At 33.7% G+C, this 23137-nt stretch overlaps 1 protein-coding gene and 1 long non-coding RNA gene across 2 annotated transcripts in view; one reads left to right on the top strand and one right to left on the bottom strand.

Annotated features, from left to right (window-relative positions):
- LOC123675346 (dynein heavy chain, cytoplasmic) overlaps positions 1-23137 on the bottom strand; it is a 263591-nt gene that overhangs the window by 135766 nt on the left and 104688 nt on the right. Inside the window, exons 13-18 of the mRNA XM_045610709.1 lie at positions 21333-21993; positions 10775-11056; positions 10259-10493; positions 9891-10201; positions 9039-9127; positions 4605-4840 (exon numbers count right to left, since the gene is read on the bottom strand). Coding sequence (XP_045466665.1) covers positions 4605-4840; positions 9039-9127; positions 9891-10201; positions 10259-10493; positions 10775-11056; positions 21333-21993 — 1814 coding nt within the window. The remainder of the gene's footprint in view (positions 1-4604; positions 4841-9038; positions 9128-9890; positions 10202-10258; positions 10494-10774; positions 11057-21332; positions 21994-23137) is intronic.
- Positions 17562-18164, top strand: LOC123675570. Its single transcript, XR_006746790.1, has 2 exons — positions 17562-17886; positions 17940-18164. It is a non-coding gene; the product is annotated as an uncharacterized LOC123675570 (long non-coding RNA).

The following is a 23137-nucleotide window of genomic DNA, read 5'->3' as shown; positions in this document are numbered from 1 at the left end:
ATCGTTGTTTATTTCATTTCGTACAAGAATTGCCATTTAACCTAACATTCTAAGTCACATAATATTCATCTGTGAAAGTTCTAACACAGACTAGTAGTCTATGGTTTCAAGTTTGAACCTCAAATTTCGAGTGTTGCAAATTTAACCAAAGTGGTTCGAATAATCTATGTTCTAACCTAAAATATTCATTTTCATTTCCTGTATTTACAGTTTACACTGTTATTGTTAAATGATATTTGATATTATGTTTGCATAAAATGAAAATTATCGGAGATTTGAAGAAACCCAACAGAATATTGAAGTTCCATACATATTTTCAAGAAATTTAATAACAATTTCCAAAATAATTGTGTGGATACAAAATAAATAAGTGTGCATTCTGAAAGAAAGCAATTCCTTTATGAAATGAACCATTTGATTTGTTCCAACTATCTCATAAAAATATTGATCAGCATCAATATTTTTGAAGCCATCAGTGTGAAAATATGGATATGAAGTTTTATGGCTCTGTAATAAATGGAAAATGTAATCAACTTGTAATCAAATTTGTACTATAATATGTACCTACATTATAGCCAACTCTACTATTTGATTCATCTTGATTTTGCTATTGAAAATAAATGAGAAGTCTTCAATATAAATACCCACAATTTCTGTTTCTTTCAACTCACCTATTTGTTTTCACATTAAAACAATTGTGGCACTCTTGGAAGTATGTCAATTATGTGCTCTAGGATGAATTTATGGAATAGCAAACGAATAAAAGTATTCAATCTCAATCAATTGAAAATTTGTCTAGTATGTACATACTGGTATGTTCCGATGTGAGTTTGAATGACCCGAAGAAGAATACAGTATTGTTCGATAGCAGCAGTCTTTAGTGGGATATTGATTGTTGTCATTATAATGGGACTATTTTGTGAAAACTTTTTTAAACATGGGCTTTATGGGTGATCTGGACTTTTAAAAAAGAATGTTGATTTTAATGAAGTATCTTCTTATTATCAGAGCTGTGCCAAAGCTCAGTAATTTGTAATCAAATCGAGGAGTTGAGGTGAGCTTATTCGAATAACTTCAATTTCAAATTAAGTTGGCTAGTACTTCAATTCTAAAATCTGAGACATGACATCATAGTAAATATTCATTTCTGTGGTTTTTTTCCACAACAGAATAGAGTTGCATTTAGCCAAAGTACCCAATTTTTTGAATTTCTCAGATATATTTTTTTTTCAAGATCAAGTTACTCGAAAACGGCGCTTTGTACGAGAAAATATGAAAATACTTTTAGTTTTCAAATTAGCCAAATATTCTTCAATGAACGTTCAAATTACTTTTAAGAGTTGGGTTCTTCGAATTTCTGGTAGTTTTATGTGATGTAATGATCATAATGAAGAAACTGAAAGATGTGTAGGGAATCTTGTATTCGGAGAAGATGTAACACATCAAGGAAAAGCTATATTCCAAAAATCATTTCCTTCGATAGAACCATTTACGAAATATAGCCGAAAATCATATTTTTTTATCGATTTTCAACAGCCTGTATCTTTGTAACCGGGCCGAATCGAAAAAAACTATAAGGGAAAAAAGTGTTTCTTTTGACCTCAGGAATCTTGGGTTAAAATATATGTACAAGTCAAAGACTCACCCTGTATTACTTTAAGTTGGCATTACTGTTCAAGATGGCGACCGATTTAACAGCTGTTAAGTGATTTATTCTCAGTTTGGTTTGGCAATTCAAAAAAATAAATAAACTCACGCCTGAACAACGCTTGCAAATAGTGCAATTTTATTTCGAAAATAATGGTTCTGTGCAGAATACGTATCGCGCACTACTTCCATTTTATTTTGTTTAGCGATGAAGCGCACTTCTAGTTGAATGGCTACGTCAACAAACAAAACTGCCGCATTTGGAGTGAAGCTAATCCTCAAGTGTATGTCGAAACACCGTTACATCCAGAAAAACTGACTGTTTGGTGCGCTTTAAGGGCTGGTGGAATCCTTCAAAAACGATGATGGCCAGAACGTTACAGTCAATGGTGATCGGTATAGCCATGATTACTAACTTTTTCATTCCTGAATTGAACAACCATGATGTCCAGGAGCTGTTGTTCCAACAAGACGGCGCAACATGTCACACAGTTCGTGCCACAATCGATTTATTGAAAGACACGTTTGGTGACCGCCTAATTTCACGTTTTGGACCTGTGAATTGGCCTCCAAGATCTTGTGATTTAACACCGCTAGACTACCTTCTGTGGGGCTATGTGAAGTCATTGGTCTATGCGGATAAGCCACAAACCCTTGACCATTTGGAAGACAACATTCGCCGTGTTATTGCCGATATACGGCCACAAATGTTGGAAAAAGTCATCGAAAATTGGACTTCCAGATTGGACTACATCCGAGCCAGCCGTGGCGGTCATATGCCAGAAATCATATTCAAAATGTAATGCCAAGATTATCCTACGGATAAATAAAATTCATGTCAATAGAACAATCCATCGTTGTTTTATTGCAATTTAAAGTTCTATAGCTCTAAAAAAAACACCCTCTAAGCTCATTTTCGATCACCACATCAATAACATTTCAAAAAGAGGTCATAAGATGCTAGGCTTCATAATAAGAGTTTGTAAGAATTTTCGTCAATGCCAGTCTATCCGAGCTCTGTATATAGCATATGTGCGAAGTATTCTAACCTTTGGAACCCGTGTATAATGTTTATATCAATCGGTTGGAAAATGTTCAGAATAAGCTCATTAGGCATATAAATAGGAAATTTCATCAAAATAGCATTAATTACAAGGTAAAAATTATGAAGAATTTAAAGTTGTTAAGCCTTACAGATCAAGGAATGATAAGAAATGTGAAGTTCATATACAAAATTTTAAATGTCACTGACTGTAGCGAGCTTGTAGATATGCTCACCTTCAACGTTCCATCATAGAACACACGAAATAAATTCTTATTTCATATAAGTTAAAGTTCCACAAATTATCACCTGAATTCACCTCTGATTAGATGCCTCAGGTCATTCAATTCGATATCCAGTCTTGTAAATGTGGATCCTTTTTCACAATTGTTCGGGTTTTTTTTTTCTGGAATTTTGAAGCGATTCCTTATTGATAACATTTCTCTTTGTAATATGTAGAATTGTTTTTTTTTCTCCTTATGTATCGATGTATATTGCGAATGCATTGTTACAATTTTTCGCCCTCTTCGTATTTTTTTAATCTTTAAACACCACTGCAACTATAAGTGAGTACATATTTATGGGTTTGTCCTGTCATGTACTCCATTTGAATAAATAAATAAAAATTAAAATAAATAAATATATTCTTGAGTCTGAACGCGAATTTTGTACACTTTCTCTTTAAAGTGTTCCACACATAAAAATCTAAAGGGTCAGATCGGGGCTCCTGGGTGGCCATCTCACTGGACCGTATCTTCCGATCCACCTCATTCCAAAATATCAGTTCATTAATTCCGCTACATTCCGACTATTATGGGCCGAGCAGCCATCCATCTGAAATCAAACATTTTGTCTGGTAGGCATTTGGTCTAATATGCCTGGTAGGTCCTCTATGAAAATATTTTTGAATTGAGACGATCTGGAAGAATTACTGAACCAAAAAGTTCGCCCCTCATCAGTCCCAAACATACGTTTACCCTTAACTCATGTTGGAAATGGGTAACAACAATCGCATGTGGGTTTTCCCTTTTCTATAAATGGCTATAATATGGATGAATTCTCTCGGGAGTGGAATAAGTTTAAAATGAGAGACGTTAAGTCATTCCTTTAAGCGACGTTTTGCAACTTTATTGTTACTTCTTCAAAGCTCTACAAAGAAAGACTAAACACTAATTTTTCGAGTAGCAGGTGCTTTAATCATTTTATTCGGTGAAAATAACTAGAATTTAATTCAATTATTTATGAAACATTGAGTTTAATAGAAATAAGTATTTCCATGTGAATTATTTCAATATCCAATCATAAGCAGCTCCAAAATAAAGCAAAGGAAAGTTAGTATTTTCGTCTTTTTCATTGTCATCACGTTCGCCATGATATTACAGCAGAAGGAAAGTAGCTAGTACAAAACTTGATATGTCATTCGAAAGCCTGCAAAATGGAGAAGTTTTTACTGCAAAGAAAACACATTCTCATTTATAGTTTTTCATTCATAAAACGATTGGAAATATACGACTTATTTCGCTCTCTTCAGAATATTTGTATTCACCACTTCACCATACTCGTCAGTAAAAATCTTTTGCTACTTATGACTGCTCATATAAGGCAACTTTCGGAAGATATGATCAAATTCGATGAGGACGCAGAAATGAATAAGATATAATTGGTTTTATGGAAAAAAGTGATAAATTCCGTGAAATCAAAAAATGTTAAATTCAAGAATAACTACCAACATTTCTACCATGTGTTATATGACATTTTTTGTTGAAAATCACTTGTATAATCTCCCCTTGAAGTGAGGCCGTTTTAAAAGTGTACACCCTGTATAGAAACTCTCAACAATTATAAAAGCTAAAATTCAAAAAGTCAGAATGGACAGACTATTATTGGTACTGCTATTAGCTTCAGTATTATTTACCTCAAAATATGGGTGAAAAGACCGTCAGTCCATTCTCTTGTGTTTGGATCTAGAACACCATATAGAGCTTCTTTGCTGATAGCTTTAGGATCTATAACATGAGCCACTCCTTCTATACCCTCGAATCTTTCCAGAGCTATAAGCAGCACTCTCCAAGCACTGCTTTTGCCTGATCCACTTGGACCAACCATCATCAAACCGTGATTAAGGTTTGAAATCTGATATAATTGCAAGACCTAGGAATATTTCAAATATTTCAGTATAATAATAATTATATTGAATCATCACAAAAATATCGTTCAAAAAATAACGTTCTGTTTATGTTTCATTGTCATTGAAGTAGTCACTAAAGTAGACATATCTCTGTCTTATCATTTGTTGAAGTAACATATATGCATATGCGCGTTACATCTTCTTCCAATTAATTTTCCAATCTCTCCAGTCTCGATCTTGGTGTTCTGATGTCCATGTTTCGGTCCATATATGCATATGCCCGTTACCCATTTCATCTAAATAATGAACATATGTATAATGATTTGAAAGAATTGTAGATTTTTGGTAACTTATGCTTTTTATATTCAGGTGAAACATTTTCCAGTCTGCAGATCCTGAAAAGCACGGTTAGCATTGTCTGGTAGCAGGTCTGCATTTGAAGCTGAAAAATGTGATATGTAAATGTGTATTATGTTCGGGAGATCCTAGCAGTTTTCCTACGTGTATTCTACTACGGACCCGAGCTAGCCTCTGCTTGTCGTGTCTTTTCAAATGCCGAATAAAGCGATTCAGTTTGGTTGAATATGTACAAGATGTTTCACGTAAGCGGGTCATTGGATTTTGTGGCTTATCCTTTGAGCAATATTGAAAGGTGATCCAAAGATAGTATTTTTCACCAGCTATCTAAATATGTTATCGGAAAAACTGTTGAATCAAGGCATTGAAAGTTATCGAGAGAAAAAAAACCGTTTTTAAAAATTTAACCTTCCCCTTTCCCTTGACGCACCCTCGCATTTACAGGGCTTCGAGCCCTGACTGGTATGAGAGAGAAAGAAGAACATTACTTCGCATAAAGTACGAGATAGCTGTAGAATGCTAGTTTGTTTACGTTTCAATTATTGAAACTGGCACTCACTTATCGTTATTTCCCTTTTTAGACCAAAGTCTCAGTTGTACCTGATCATTAGGTAGGACTGCATGCACTTCATATTTGGGTTTTAATTTGTCACCATTCGACAGTTGTGTGACTTTCAGGACTACTTATGCAGGATCTACAATTGTTCACATATTTGCGGACGGTCTTATTCATCCCGGGCCGGTTGATATCTTCTTTCATCTTTGTAATCATCTTGTCAAATTCTATCGTGGTCGCATGATTTTCTGTCTTGCTATTGTTTGTACCATTGAGATAGAATAGAAGGAGGCGCTATGAGCAGTTATCATGCTAGAAGAAATGAGTCCACTAGGCAGGGCTAATTCTATTACTAGAGTGGGGGAAAGATCAGGGTCGGATTAAGTAAACTTTCACGAAGGAATACAAAAATAAACCGTGTTCATCATTTTTTGAGCAGTCCAAGCATTGTTCACAAATAATTTTTTGTTTCAAAAAATAAACAACATATCCTGCCATATAAATTTCAATATATTTAGAGTATGAAGATGGATATGCTGATATGCAAAACTTGTGAATACGAATCTGTTCACTACTATGAAATGTTATTGGTAAAAAGTTAACTGAGATCTACATCCAAAATGCCGTACTGGTACCGCTTTAAGTCACGTGATGTCGACTCCTCTATTCTATCTCGATGGCTTGTACGGAACATCTTTCTGGGTCAATCCTTCTAGCCTGTAGTAAACCATATCGCCTTGGACTGTGAATCCTTCATCCTGCAGTTGTCCATTCAATATCTTCGATGTTTTGCCAAAATTTTATTGACTGTTAGGTAAATTCATGCTTTATACGCTTCTATTATAATCGAAAATGAAAACATCAAAATTTGACAATCAAATATTTATAGAACCATATACAACATAGATTTATTTTCCGAATATGGAATCTGAATTTCCTCAGGTTGATTTTGAATAGAATAGCTCGAAATAAATAAAACACTACACTACACTACTATGTAAATATACATATTCGGATTCAGAATCGATTTAGCATTCAGAAAGTATGAAAAAATTGGATTGATTCGGTACTTACTTGATGGAAATTCATTTTAACAGTAATTAAATGACACTTATTTTCCACTTTTAACTAGAAGTGGATATCAATAAAATAACTGTCATTCAATTTCTGTATGCAAAAATAATATGAAGTATATTTCTCAAAAAAAAAAAAAAAAAATCCATTTTCTACAAAATCGGAAGTTCAAATGGAGAAACAATTGGTGAGAAATTAGATCTAGACCTTTTCTTCTAGAAAACCAGTCGAATTTGAAAAAATTTTTTTTTTTGAGAAACCGTTTTTCTTCAATAACTTTGCATGCCTTGGTTTGATAGTTTTTCAAATAACATATTTGGATAGTATCATATTGATGGGTCTCTTTTCAATTTTGCTTGAAGGATAAGCCACAGAATCCAGTGACCCGCTTACATGTACAGTGCATCCCATTTTGGGTGAGACAGCCAGGTTTCTCGCTTGTTATTTAAGATAGAGCCTTGCGGTTTTCACGTTCCTGTCCTACTTTTTCGTGAAACTCAAGTTGGTCTAATCAGATTTTTCATAACTGTTTCCGTTCAAGAGATACAGGGTGATTTTGGAAATTGATACTTTTCGGACACCTCCTTTATCTCTGAAATTATTAGAAATAATGCTGAGCTGAAAACTACGTCTGAATCAGAATTCTGCGTAGAATCCAGTGGCGTACTCGATATTTTTTTTCGGGGTAAGGTTTTGAAGATTCAACACAAACCTATATTTTTTTTAATGGAACACCCTATATATCATTACTTCGTTGAATTCGTTATTTTTTTCCCTTCAAAATGATATATGATACTATGTAGGTAGGATGTTCAGAAATGTTAAAAAAACACTAAAACGTCAAATAATGATGATTTTTTTGTAAATGGGCCATGAATTTTCTATGTTTCAATAAGAGGATTATTACTTTCGATTTTTAAAAATAGTAGGTCATTGATGACACAAACATCCTTGTTGTTATTATGGCTACTATGCATTTGGGAGCATTGTTTTATCAAGTAGGCATTGGAGGGGAAAAACCAATCTGATCTAGCTGTCATCGCTATAAATTATTGTTATTATTATTGATTCTTCTTTTCTATGGGAAATCCATTGCCCATTAACAAAAAATCATCATATTTTGATGTTTTAGTGTTTTTTTAACATTTCTGAACATCCTACCTACATAGTGTCATATATCATTTTGAAGGGAAAAAAATAACGAATTCAGCGAAGTAATGATACACATAGTGTTCCATTTAAAAAACATAAGTTTGTGTTGAATCTTCTAAACCATACCCCGAAAAAAAAAATGAGTACGCCACGGTATTCTATGCAGAATTCTGATTCAGAAGTAGTTTTTACCTCAGCATTATTTCTAATAACTTCGGAGATAAAGAAGGGGTCCGAAAAGTATCAATTTCCAAAATCACCCTGTATCTTTTGAACGGAAACAGTTATGCACAATCTGATTAGACCAACTTGAGTTTCACGAAAAAGTAGGACAGGAACGTGAAAACCCCAAGGCTCTATCTTGAATAACAAGCGAGAAACCTGGCTGTCTCACCCAAAATGGGATGCACTGTACATAGAATGGCTTTCTCCAATATGTATTCAGATTTATCCGATATTATCGGATATATATCGGACCTAGAAACTTCAGAATATTCCTACCGCAGTAGTGAGCGAAACGTCACGTGAAAAACGGATTAGATTACGACTAAAAAGCATGGAATTTTCCAATTCATTCAATTTATGTGTTATGATTAAAACGAAATACAGAACGCGCATATGCATAGATGCTCTTTTAACAAATGGCTAACAGTAATAGTGACGACAACAATGACAATGATGCTGTGAAAGCCCTCAGTGTTATTATATAAATTGAAAATTGCTAACTTTGAAGGTCATTTCATTATGATTGTTAAAATATTGCATAAAAATGCTCAAACCAAAATGCAAAGGTTCCACTCGATTTTCTGATTGAGATAGTAACAGTGACTACCATAATGAAGAATATGATGCATAAATAGGTCCTAAAATGAAATAATTTTAAACAGTTCAAGATATGAAATACTCAATGAAAGTATATTATATCAATTTTCACAGAACACTAAGGACTTTCAATTAAATACACAAATGTGTTGTAATACCTTCTCAACCCAGGTTTCTCCAACAAAATTTTTCTGTGAAGCATGTAATAAATATGTGCAATGAAAACAAACAATATAATCGATAAATAATGTTATTATTACCTTATCCATCCACAAGGAGCCCTGCTCGTCACCTTCTCCACAAACCAGAAACTCCTCTTGACAAACTCTCTTGATTTCATCTTTGAGACCTTAAAAAATAACCCCATAGTGGTATTTCCCAACAAAAATAATAAAATTTCTATATTGATTAAGGAAGTTGTCAACATTCCATAATAAACTACATGTCAAAGATGGTCAACTAAAAATTTGACATAGATATTTCATGATAATGCAAATCCGAAAATTTTCACACCAATCGAACTCGTTAGCTGCAGCTCCAAAAAAACTTAAAATTGCGACTTCGTGATGAAAAATATTTTTATTCAGGGTCATTAATTAATTATAATTCAAGATTCAATTTAATAATTTTAGGTTTCGTTCTAACATAATATAGTTTTAGCCTTCAATATTAATGATTTGCATTCTTAAGAAGCGATGTAGTAAAGAAAAATTTTTGTGGAACAAATTTCGAATGATAAGCTACTATAATTCCTGATAAATGTCTAGCCGTGGTACATACTAACTTTTCTATTCCATTCTATTGTATTCTACCTGAAATAACTGTGAAATTTGAGGGGATTTTTACTGGTCAATTAATATAGAAACTATTAACCAAAAGGAATTCCAACTATCACTATCAACTTAGATAGAATACCCATTGTGAGTAAAATTAATCGAATAAAAGGTATCAAAAAGACTTCTATCTCACAAAGGTTCTTTATTGGATGACTAGTTTCGGGGTGACATAACGCGTCCCATCTTCAGATCTTTTATTCAATTATCACTTATCAATTGTTTGAATGAAAAATATCTACCGTTAATAGCGTTTTGTAGAATTATACTTGTATTTACCCTTCATTTCAGCTCTTGTGTATGAAACATTGGGGAAAACATCATTTAGAAGACTAAACAGTAATGGAATGTCTTCTGCTACCAATTTGGGCACCATAGTTTCACATACTGATTGAATCAGAATTTCTTGTTCAGGTAGATTTTCGGCAATACTTGCCTCATCTATATTTTTTTCGCCTTGTTGAGCTTTTTCCTCCTTAATACGCTGAATTCTATCTCTCTTCACATTACCCGCAGAAATAAGTACAGATTTAAGTGCACGAAGACCAAAATCATAATGAGACTGATTTGAAAGTTGCTCATTGCATAACCTAAAAAAAATTATGAACAAAAATACCGGTTTAATTGTTTAATTTTATGTTCCTTACTTGAAAAATGGAACGATTTTACATGCAAGTTTTTCAGCAGACCTGAAGCCTTGCGAGAATAACATAACCTCAGCTATGAGTTGCCTATCTGGAGTTGTCATAGCCAAGGACCTGAATAATTTCTTCAAATTATCTGGAAGGTTAGACCTTCCGGCATATCCTGGATTCATTGTTATAAATATTGCCATATCTGGAGACACTCTGACTTGTTTTCCAACTAATTCCACATTTATACCTACAGAAATATCAGAGTAGATATAAGTAATTTCAATGAATAAGTCTTTATCAAATAATATAAAAATAGAAATTCAGAAAAATTAACTGGTGACAATTTTTCCATTAGGCTGCTGCCTGGTCCTTTGAATTAAAAAATTATGAAAATTATATAATACTGTTATTTCTATGATGAAATCACAGAAATTCTTTTGTGATATTTTTGTAACTAGAAGTAAAGCTGCGACTGGACGTTCAAGGCCTACTTCCATGTCAATAAGCCCTGACTTGACTATAACATACTTGATAATAATGTAGAACCCGCTTTAGAACTCTCTTTCTCCATTTGTGATTTGAGTGCTTCTTGAATTGTTTGTATTTGTTGAGAAACCGCTGATAACATTCTTTCTTCCAATCTGTTGAACTCATCAAAACATCCCCAAGCTCCCACCTGGCAAAGACCTACGAATATTCTTCCCATAGCTTGAAAATCAAAGGTTTCATCACAATTGAATACAAGGACAAATCGACCAAGTTGATTTCCAAGGGCCTTTACCGATTCTGTTTTACCCGTACCAGCAGGACCTAAAACATGAACAGAATGTGAATCGAATTTCCTAAGTACATCCAATAAGATAATTACTCAATGAGAAATTCTCTATAATCTTCGAATATTAGAATGAGTTGTTTTAGTGGTAAAGTATATCCAAAGTCACTTGAACTAGTCCATAAAAACGCTTGGCCATAGATGTCCTTTTGAAGTGGATACTGTGATCCGCTAAATACCGGGGTTTATTTGAAAGTATTGGTAGGCAGAAAATTCAATGGCCCCAAACGAATTTCTGCAAACTTGGACAACCCTTGTATAATCGAAATATTCAGCTTCCTCCAAGTGACTTTAGATGTACTATACAGGGTGTTTCCTAAACATGCGGCAAAAATTCAGGGGGTTGTTCCTTGGACTATTCTAAGAATATTTTGTCCTTTGATGATTTTTGAAAAACCTATTTGTTTCGAAGATATAGGGGAAACAAAATTTCAGATAATAACATTTCATTATGAAAAATTACATGAAAATTCGACTCAACCTACAAAAACTGTTGAAAATGACCACCTCTAGCCAGCATACAAGCATCCAATCTTCTCCTCATTGACTGCTGAACCCTTTCAAAAACACCAGGATCATTTCTTATTAAGTTACACCCAGCAAACGAATTCAAATGAAAACCGTGTTTAATCTGTATTCCTTTACCATCTGCACTTATCAATTTTTAGTCAAAAAACTGGCCGTTTTTAGTAATTGGAATGTTGTTAAACAAATTAAAAAATAAATTGTACCTACTTAGTAAACACAGTGCGGTACGCGTTTTCATTTAAACTATTATTAATTTTAAAAATATGAAAAATGTTGTTCGCCCTGTATCTTCGAAACAAAGAGGTTTTTCAAAAATCATCCAAGGACAAAACATGCTTAAAATAGTCCAAGGAACAACCCCCTGAATTTTTGCCGCATGTTTAGGAAACACCCTGTATATGGATCAGTTTTCAGGAAAATAATACTCTCTTGCGAGTCATTGTTTCGTCAATTCTATTGACATCATCAGGGTGCTATTGAATCAAAATAAAGTGAAAATACAATAAATTCGTATAAATTGCGAAAATAGGACGCAGGACAATTTTGCACAATAATAAACAACACCTTTGAGCTAAGTAATCATGAAAATACGAAATTCTTCAAAATAGTCATGTATCGGAAAAATTTTTATTATATATTTATAGACATTATTGAAGAATACAGGGTTTTTTATAGAAAAGTAATCTAAGCCTATTGTATGCGTGTGAATAGTTTTGGGAACATATTTATCGAATCACAACGTACCATCGAAAATAAGACCCAAGCTTAACACTGTCTATTAGCACATCAGCAAAATACTTAACATCATTAGCTACCAGATTTTATCTCTAAAGGAACAGTTGCCGTAAAATTTTCAACCAGTAAACTAAAGTTTACTTGGGTTCCCGGCAAAGTAGACCATTCAATTCAAACGACCATTGGTTATGTATAGGGTGGGCAAATTTTGATGTTTTAGCACTACAACTTTTAAACCAGAGGAGATAGACAAAATCTGATACCCTATTCTTGGTCTTTTTTTCTGAGAAAGTAACAAGGGTAGTATTCATTTTTGGCCTCCTTCTTTCGTTTTCGAGTTATATGCGAAAATTGGAAAAATGGCGATATTGAAAAACATTTATATCTCCGCTAATACTGATGATAGAGCTCTGAAATTTAAACATTAAACAGGCACTTTTTTACGTAGAATCTAGTGGCATTCTTGTATTTGCCCTCCCTGTACAGGGTGTATTTTGGAATTATTGAAAATACCTTGAATGAAGATCTAAAAATTATGGAAAATTATTTTCTTGAGTGGCGCTTATGCCCTAATCCAAATAAAACAGAAGTATCCTGTTTTCATTCAAATAATCAACAAAAATACAGAAAATTTAAAGTAACTTTCAATAATTCCGTCTTGAAAAATCATAATTTAACTCCCAAATATCTTGGAGTTAAACTTTATTCTTCTTTGAATTCCAAGGTTCACTTGGAAAATTTGCATGTGAAATTGAAGTCGAGGAATAATATCCTCCAAAAATTTGCAGAATCTTCATGGGGTGCTGATGCCAGGCACTCTTCGTACAGCAACCTTGGCCTTGGTTTTTTCTGCTGCTGAATACTGTTGTTCTGTTTGGTTCAATAGTGCTCATGTTCATAAAATTGATGCATAGCTTAACGTTTCTATATTAGTGGAACTATTAGATCTAAACCTTTAAATAAAGTTCCGCCTCATATTCGTAGACAGGTTGCAGTCAAGAAATCTTGGAATGAATTTAATTTCTATCCGAACTTATTTCCAATTGTATCCTACTTCCCAGAATCTGGAACTGCTACATTGAAATCACGCAAACCTTTATGGATTAATACCTTCCTTCAATCTAATGAAAGCGACAGGGAAATTTGGCGTTCGGAATGGACTTCTTCTAACGTCTTCAACAAAAGTCTTATCGTTGATCCTTCAGAAAAAGTTCTAGGTTTCAATCTTCCTAGGAAAATTTGGTGTATTTTAAATAGACTTAGGACTGGTCATGGTCGTTGTAATAGTACGCTCTTCAAATGGAATTCTATTGATAGCCCACTATGTGAGTGTGGTGTAGAAGAAACCATTGACCACTTGGTGATTAATTGTACAATTTATAAATATCATGGTGGTTTCCAAGCTATCCATTCAGTTTCAGATTTTTTTTTAGAATGGGTCGCTAACTTCAAATCGATATAATGAAAACTAATACTTAGTACTCCTTTCTAGTTTTTTTGTTTGTTTTAGGTTACAATTGGAAATTATAGAGTCGTCAACCGTTGGTGAAAAGAGAGGATGAAGAAAATTTTGTTTTGGTTGAAGAGGAAGTCCTTCAATATAAATTATGTCAGCTTATTCTGTAAACGTTTACACAAACCAGTCACTACACCGATACGGGGAGACAAAGTTTTTGCTGAGGTGTTTATCTGTTCTCTTGTATCATACGTTGAAATGTATGATGGCACGTTACATTTCCTCTGCTAATACTGAGATTCATCGACACATATGTTTTATTGTTTGAAATGGATAATTTGTATTATTGTTTCTCAAAAGGATATCTACTATATAAAAATAAGTCGGGTTTTCCTTCCTGACGCTATAACTCCAAAACGCACGAACCGATTTCCACGGTTTTGCATTCGTTGGAAAGGTCTCGGGCTCCGTGAGATTTAGAGCAAAGAAAATTCAAGAAAAATTTCAACAGAAAAGCAGGAAAATCATTTTTCACATACAGCGCCATCTCTGATACATAGCATGTACTACAAACCAATATTTTAACTAGATGGCGCCGGTGCGTGATACATTGTTTGACAGCTACTCATTGTTCTCTGCTCAGTTGATTTCATGTGACAAACCGGTATTGTGTTCACTGTGAAAAAAAAAAGTAAAACAAATAAGTTATTCGTTTCCTGATATTTCAATTGAAAACCATCAAATCAATCACGTGTATCGTGCACATTTTTATTCAATTTCAACAGCAGGCATTTGTCTTTAAGGTGGTAAGTTGAACTGTGAAAATTATGTGGATCGTGCATTTGAGATTAAATTCACCACTCTGTCCATAGTCCAAAATGCCTAGAGGACGACGTGCGAACATCGGCCGCCGCACAAGACATGCAAGCCAGCAACAAGTGTATTCACAGAACTTAAGCGAAGAATTGTTAGCTGTTGGAAATGGAAAAGTCCCAGTTGATGCGACATCTGGATTAATTACTCTTACCAACGACTTTTGACGATTAGTTCTCAATTAGCTCTCATTGAAAATGTTTTCCCAAACATTAGTGAGAATTATCAGAATTATGCTTGGTTAAGTCAACGAACAATTCTTGCCGCAAAGAATAATGATGTACACGCACTGAATTTCACCATTCAATCAAAAATTGCTGGCGATTTGGCGACATACAAATCCGTTGATTCCATAACAAATCCCGATGATGTAGTAAATTATCCAACGGAGTTTTTGAACTCTCTGGAGTTACCAGGATTTCCACCACATAACTTGCAACTCAAAGTTGGTATTATGATATTGCGTAATTTGAATCCACCGCGACTTTGCAACGGTACTCGACTTTCGGTAAAAAGACTTATGCCGAATTTGATTGAAGCAACCATAACGGAAAGTACGCAGGTGAAAATGTATGTATTCCTCGAATACCAATGATTCCGACTGATCTTCCGTTTGACTTCAAACGATTGCAATTTCCAGTTCGCCTTGCGTTCGCAATGACAATTAACAAGTCGCAAGGCCAATCGCTTAGTGTTTGCGGGATAAATTTAGAAAATCACATTTCACATGGGCAGTTATACGTTTCGTGTTCACGAGTTGGGAAACCATCCGCTTTGTTTGTGTTAACGTCAGACCAAAAAACAAAAAATGTGGTTTACCAAAGAGCACTTCAATGAAACGGATAATTTGCGTACACGTAAAATGCTTCGATTCAGTATTTACTTTGGATTCACTTTCATTTACTTAGAGAAGTTCAATTTCATTCGATCTGTTTCCAGACAGACTAGCAATAATACTCTATGACCATAGAAATTAAAATATCTCATTTTTTTACATGTGACAATTGTTTTCATTATCAAAGCAGAAAATTCCAGAAAACTGTTCTGCCAACCAACATTTTTCAATGCAAAAATCACTAATAGATATTTATGGAAATTTCCGTTAATTTCAATAAGGCAGTGAAATCGATAAATTATGTTTGAAACTCGTACAGAGGGCTCATTCTAACACTCGTTCATTTTGAAAACTTGGGAGAATATCAATAACTTCTGCACTTGTATTATAAATATCTAATTCCATATTCACGATGAATGGAATCTCTTTTTTTCGGTTTTTCCTTAATATTTTGAAAACTATGAGGATAAATGCAATAATTTCAGCAAAGAGTAATTGAAAATCGAAATATTGATAATATCTAATATGTAAAATGAAAAAAAATATTTTTTGAATTTTTTTTTTTAATTCTTGTATAACCGGAAGTGCAGGAACTTCAAAAATATTTTAGCTGAATAGGGCATCATGAACAATGTCATATTCGGAATTTTCGGATTTCAAATCGGCCTCGTTCTCCAGAAACGTCTAATAGGCCTTCGAACTTGAAACACCCTGTATATATAGCAGAATAAATATATACAGGGTCTTTCACGAGACCCATATTCATACGGGAAACTACTGAACGTATTTTCATGAAATTCAGCACTTATAAGTATTTCACGATGCTGATGAAATCTAAAATATTTTCAAGGCATGAGCACCTCCGGTTTTTCCGGAAATGACGTCAACTTCCGTTTTTCAAATAAGAACACCATTTTTTTATTGCAGAATTAGATTCCTTAGAAAATTTCAAGTTATTTTGATGTAACATTTTTTAGTTTTGGTTGGAAAATTCTCTCTGAGCGGGAAAATTCGAAAAAAAAATCGAAAATAGAGCTCCGCTGAAACAAGAATAACTTCGAGGTTTTTGGATGGAAAATTTTCATTTTTGGGATTTTTCAAGATGTAAGATTGTTGTATCCACTTTAAAAATCGAAATCGCGATTCATGATACAGGGGGTGAAAAAATCGCTTTCAAAGTTAGGGATGACAAAATCGTGAAAAATCAATTTTTTCAAATTAGAACCCCATTTTTTTATGGCAGATATTGAATCTACGTTGAAAAATAATGTGAGTGTATGCATCACACCCTTGCCCTAAAGTGGATATTTTCTGAGTTATTCACAAAAAACTGTTTTTCGTCTTGAATTTTCAGCTATTTCTTTTCCCTTCACGCCAAAAAGATGAAATTTTCAGGAACTGTTACTTAAACCATGTTTTAGATTTCACTACCCTAATATGCAAGAGAAAAAAGTTACAGGTTGTTCCTAAATAGATGGCGAATTTTGATTCGAATTTGTATCGGAAACCTCTTTATTTCAACTAATCGGCCATCGGTTTTCTCTCCAGTGATAAATAAATAATTCCTTATGAACCATATGCAAAAACTTACCATGTTTTACATTCTTTTTTTTTAATGATAGATTTCATTAATTACATATGCCAAATTCCTCTTTATTCAGTAGCATTTTGTGTTTACTATTAATTTGGTGATAATTCGTATTAAGTTATAAAATCGATCACTATGCCTAATTTTACCAATGAAGATTATTTAAATCTCATTCTACTTCATGGAGAATGTAATAAAGTTGTAGATAGAACGATTCGACTGTTCATTGAGAGGTTTCCTGACCGACCCAGACCAACGAGAGATACCATTAACAGAACCATGACAAACTTGAGAAATGTCGGATCTTTCGTTAAGAAAACTATAAACAGAGAAAAAAGTGTAGTAGAAGATGAGAACAACGAAATTACAGTTCTTGCATATTTTCGTGTGAATCCTCAAAATTCTCTCAAAGATGCCGAGATTGATCTGGGATTATCTCAATCGAGTGTTTGGAGAATATTAAAAAAACATAAAATGCACCCATATAAATTCAATAGGGTACAGCATTTGAAGGAAACTGATTTCGTCAGGAGAACAGAGTTTTGCGAAGCTATGATGATTCGATTTCAAGAGAATGAAAACTTTTTGGACTGTATATAGGTAATTTGGACAGATGAATCTAAATTCACAAAGAATGGTTCTTTCAATAGGCATAACAGCCATTATTGGGATGAAGAGAACAACCACCACTTCAGACAATGGAACTTTCAAGAGACCTGGAGTTTCAATGTTTTTTGCGCCATCAAAAATAATGCAATTCTCGATGTTCACATTTATGATGGGACTTTAACTGGTAAGATAGAACACTACACATGTTTGCATTATTTAAAGAATGTTCTCCCTTAGGAGATAGATATTCTGACATATTGACTCAAATAACTGAGCCGCTAGTACAGAACCACAATGACTTGGTATCAACAAGATGGCGCGCCTCCACACAATTCACTCAATGTGTCAAATATCCTCTACAGGCTATTTGAAGATCGATGGTTGGCGAACAATGGTCCACATCTTTGGCCACCACGTTCTCCCGATTTAACTCCTTTAGACTATTATGTTTGGTGTAGGATACAAAATATTGTCTACTCAACTCCCCTGACTGATAAAGAGGACTGCATAGAACGAGTCAGAAATGCGTTCAGGTTTGTTTAGATTTTTAGATTCATAGTTTTGAAACTCAATTTGGTTTTTAAACACTTTTGCAGATCTCTTCCTCCCGATGAAATAAGAAGAGCAACGCACGAAGCATTCCTGAGACGTATAAATAAATGTCTAGAAATTAACGGTCAAATTTTGAGCATCTTCTCTAGTTATAACTGCGAGAGTTTGCCATGGTTCTCCTAATAGTAACTTGAAGTCGGTTTCAAGAAGGGGTGAATAATCTACAGCATGGTTCAAATAACAGTTCCTGAAAAGTTCATCTTTTTGGCGTGAAGGGAAAAGAAATAGCTGAAAATTCAAACGAAAAACAGTTTTTTTGTGAATAACTCAGAAAATATCCATTTTAGGGCAAGGGTGTGATGCATACACTCACATTATTTTTTAACGTAGATTCAATATCTGCCATAAAAAAATGGGGTTCTAATTTGAAAAAATTGATTTTTTACGATTTTGTCATCCCTAACTTTGAAAGCGATTTTTTCACCCCCTGTATCATGAATCGCGATTTCGATTTTTAAAGTGGATACATCAATCTTACATCTTGAAAAATCCCAAAAATGAAAATTTTCCATCCAAAAACCTCGAAGTTATTCTTGTTTCAGCGGAGCTCTATTTTCGATTTTTTTTTTTTCGAATTTTCCCGCTCAGAGAGAATTTCCCAACCAAAACTGAAAAATGTTACATCAAAAGAACATGAAAATACGTTCAGTAGTTTCCCATATAAATATGGTTGAGGTTCCTCGTGAAAGACCCTGTATATATATATATATATATATATATATATATAGAGAAATATATAGCAGAATAAATATATATATAGAGAAATATATAGCAGAATAAAAGCCTTTATTATTATTATTATATAAATGTTTTTCGATATCGTCATTTTTCCAATTTTCGCTTATAACTCGAAAACAAAAGAAGGTGGCCAAAAATGAATACTACCCTTGTTAGTTTCTCAGAAAAAAAGACCGAGGATGGGGTATCAGATTTTGTCTATCTACTCTGGTTTAAAAGATGTAGTGCTAAAACATCGAAATTTCCCCACCCTGTACATCTATATTTCGAAACTCTATTGGCCCCTTCATCAGGATGCCAAAAATGTTTTTCTCTTTTAGGGGACCTCACGTTTACACAAACGAATTTAGGTGTAAGTAGCTAACCTTTTGAAAAGTTGGCGTCACCAACAAGTTTTAACTGATTATTTTTGTTAATAATTTGAAATGTTCAAGTGAGGTTCTCTAAAAGAGAATAACATTTTCAACATCCTGATGAAGGGGCAAATAGAGTTCTGGAATATGAATGTACCGGGTTTTTCACCATAATTTGACCCCCCCTTTAACTTTGTTACTGAAAAAGGTACAAAAATATGTTTTCTACAAAAGTTTCACGAAATCGACTAGAGTTTTTCAAAATGCTTTCACAAAATGAAATATATACAGGTTGGGCAACATATTGATTGCAACTTAATTTTTTCAAATGGAACACCCTGTATATTTTTCTATATTTGACTAGTTCTTTTTTCCCTGATTTCGAATATATAACATATGTGTAGCGTATCTCTTTTATTCTGAGTACCACAGAGTTTCAAATTTTAAGAACCTCCTGGCAAGTTAAGTAATCAGTTCTCAAGTGGAAGGCTACGATAATTCAAAATGCCCTTTTTTGAGTTACCTCGTGGGCAAAGATTTATGACATACATTTGCCATTGAATGAAACTATTCATCGAATATACACTACACAAAAGCGGAAAAATTTGAAATATTTTCACTTTATTTGAAGAACAATAAAAATAAGAAAGCTACAAGGAGAGAATATATGGAGTTGCATTCAAATCATCCAATTCCAATTTATAGTGAAAAATGTATGTCATATCGTTGCCAACGAGATAACTCAAAAAAGGGCATTTTGAGTTATCGCAGCCTTCCACTTGAAAACTGATTACTGAGAATGCCAGGTGGTTCTAAAAATTTGAAACTCTGTGGTACTCAGAATAAGAGAGATAGACCAAACATATGTTATATATTCGGAATCAGGGGAATAAGAGCTAATCAAATACAGAAGGATATACAGGGTGTTCCATTTGAAAAAATGATGTTGCAATCAATATGTTGCCCACCCTGTATATATTTCGTTCTGTGAAATCATTTTGAAAAGTACTAGTTGATTTCGTGATACTTTTGTAGAAAACATTTTTTTGTGCCCCTTTTAGTAACAAAGTTAAAGGGGGGGTCAAATTATGGTGAAAAACCCGGTACATAACCAATAGTTGCTTGAATTGCATGGTCTACTTTGCTGAGAAACCAATTTAAGTTTGCTACACTACATGTTTTTTTATCCGAATCATACAACACTTTTTTAGGATTAAACACGATTCACGCTGTTTATTAGTAGCGAGGAACTGTGAAGACTTGTATCTGTGATTAAATTACAGTTCTTGAAATATCGCTAAATACTTTTCATAAGTAGAATTGCAAAACCTACACAATTATTATGAGTCAAACTTTCGGAAATATTCGGCTGGACCGATGTGGGCCACCTGGGTATAAGCAACTGCGGAATATGACAGGGGATACTGTGGCTAGGTGTAGCGATGGACGCTGGACAAAGAAGATTTTGAATTTGAGGACCCGACGGACGCACATCGCAGTAAAGTACGCACTCCAACGAGATAGTCCGACGATATTAAAATAATTATGTTCTTTTCATTTAAACATCCAATGAACAATCTCTATAAACTATTGTATAAGAATTATCTTTAAATTTTCTTTGGCAGATAAATGACAGAGAGATTGAAACGTGGTATAGACAAATAACTTTTGCTTCACAGTAAAATTGAAAAAATTAACAAAATTATTTTTAATTCAAAAATACAACTAGCAACCAAAAAACAATTGCATTGTTTGTAAAAACCTCTGCTTGCAAAAAAGAGATGAATGCTAATTCAATAACTAGCGGTTATAACAAATAATACATACTTCAAATTATATCGTTTCATGCCAAGAAAGATGACTATCAAAACAAATTATTTGCAATAGCTACTTGTATACTCTTCAGAATATAAAATGTAATAATTACCAAAAGGAGATCCACCAAGTCTGGCTTCTAAGGCTTGAGTCATAGTCAGATAGCATCGATCAGTCAGTGGAGTTTGAACCAATCTGTCTTGAACGCCCAGATATTCAAATCCATAGTGAAATTTGGCATTAGCCATATGAATTGTTAATTGCTTCAACACTTCTTTCTGCCTGGGGTCAAAATAGAACCTCATTTCACATAACCATTCAAAAGCCTTATTGCTACATACTCCATTAGCAATAAGACGTCGACTCACTGTTCTTTTATGAACAAACTCGTTGATTAAATGTTCCAACTTTTTCCTTCTTAATGCAGGCTGTTCTTGAAGAACTGAGTCAGCCAAAACATTTAAAGTGTTTTCTACTTGTTGGAGAACTTTTTCTAGTGGTTCCTTCTGTTTTTCGCTATTCATTTTAACCAAAGCACTTTCGACATCTTCACTCCAAAGAATTTGAGCTGCTAAAACAACAATTTGAGCTTCATACTTGTCCACCCATTCCATGTATAGATTAGGATCAATTCCATCTTTGAATTGCTTGATATCTTGAACAGCATTTGCTAAACTTGAAGCCAACGTAAATCTCATTTCCTTTTCCACTAGAGTTAACCATTCATTAATTTTCGGATAATCTTTAGTAGAAACAGAATTGCAGAATAACACCTGAAAAAAACATTTCACTCTACAGGAATATCAAAGCTCCAATAAAAAACTGTAGATTTCAAATTTCTCCGTAGGGTTTTATGATAAATTCCCGATGGAATTGGCTTAAAATGTTGTATAATGTATTTTATGGTTGGTCGTTTTTTACCACCGCATCTGAGAAATGTTGTGCACTTATGTTGCACTACTTGTTTCCATGTGTAGACAGGTGCGATACTCAGTCGCGATATATTATTTGTGTATTCAGACATCGCTATTATGGAGTGGACGTAAGAAGCTACTATTAATTTTATAAACAGTTATGGTACTGAATAAATTTAATGGGATATTTGTGTTTGATATTTCCTAAGTAACATTATGTAATCCAATAAAACTACAACTCTGCTGCTGTTTTTGAAATATTTTATTTTGACTCAACTGATATTTTCAAAAAAAATTGTTTTTTGCGAAAATTTCCGGAATACTGGAGATTTGGTCGTAAGGAAAACGGCTTTCGTGAGTATTGTTCAGAAAATAATTTTAAATTGTTAATTTGTCGTTATTGAGTAAAAAAAAGGTTTACAGTAAATGTTTTTCAACATAAAAGTTGATTCATCTCGAAAAATGTCGACTTCAAGCGTATGACCATGAAAGCTGTTTTCTATACTATAAATGGTACCGGAAATATTCGCAAAAAAAAACGATTATTTTTTCAATTTCAACACCCTCTCTCGAAAATGGTGCATTTTTGAAGGTAAGTTAATAGGAACTTTTTTTAATATTTTTGGACGAGTTATCACATCTTGAAGTCCTGTGTATATATTATGAAACACCCTGTAAAAGAAGCAATTTCCATTGCACACAAGTAAAACTCAACTGTTCTGTTGTAAAGATGGAACGGCAAGCATGTTACGTTTACGATGGTACGACAGTGTTACGCGAAGGAGTTACGACGGGATATTTTGTTCTATATGTGTACGCACCTTAATATTTGAATTGAGAAGGAAGAAAAGAATGTCAGTTGTGTAAAAAAAAAAATAGAATATATTATTGACTTATATTACCTAAATATTATACTTTACATTTGAAATATTTTGACTTAGGCAGTTTTCATCTGGCTTAGTGAGTTTTTTAGTCTTTATATTGTGTCATTTCCATTTTAAAA

Source organism: Harmonia axyridis, chromosome 1 (assembly GCF_914767665.1).
Source record: "Harmonia axyridis chromosome 1, icHarAxyr1.1, whole genome shotgun sequence".
In the NCBI taxonomy this organism is placed as follows: domain Eukaryota; kingdom Metazoa; phylum Arthropoda; class Insecta; order Coleoptera; family Coccinellidae; genus Harmonia; species Harmonia axyridis.
The sequence above is the reverse complement of the archived record's forward strand: the minus strand, read 5'-3'. Positions and strand labels throughout refer to the sequence as shown.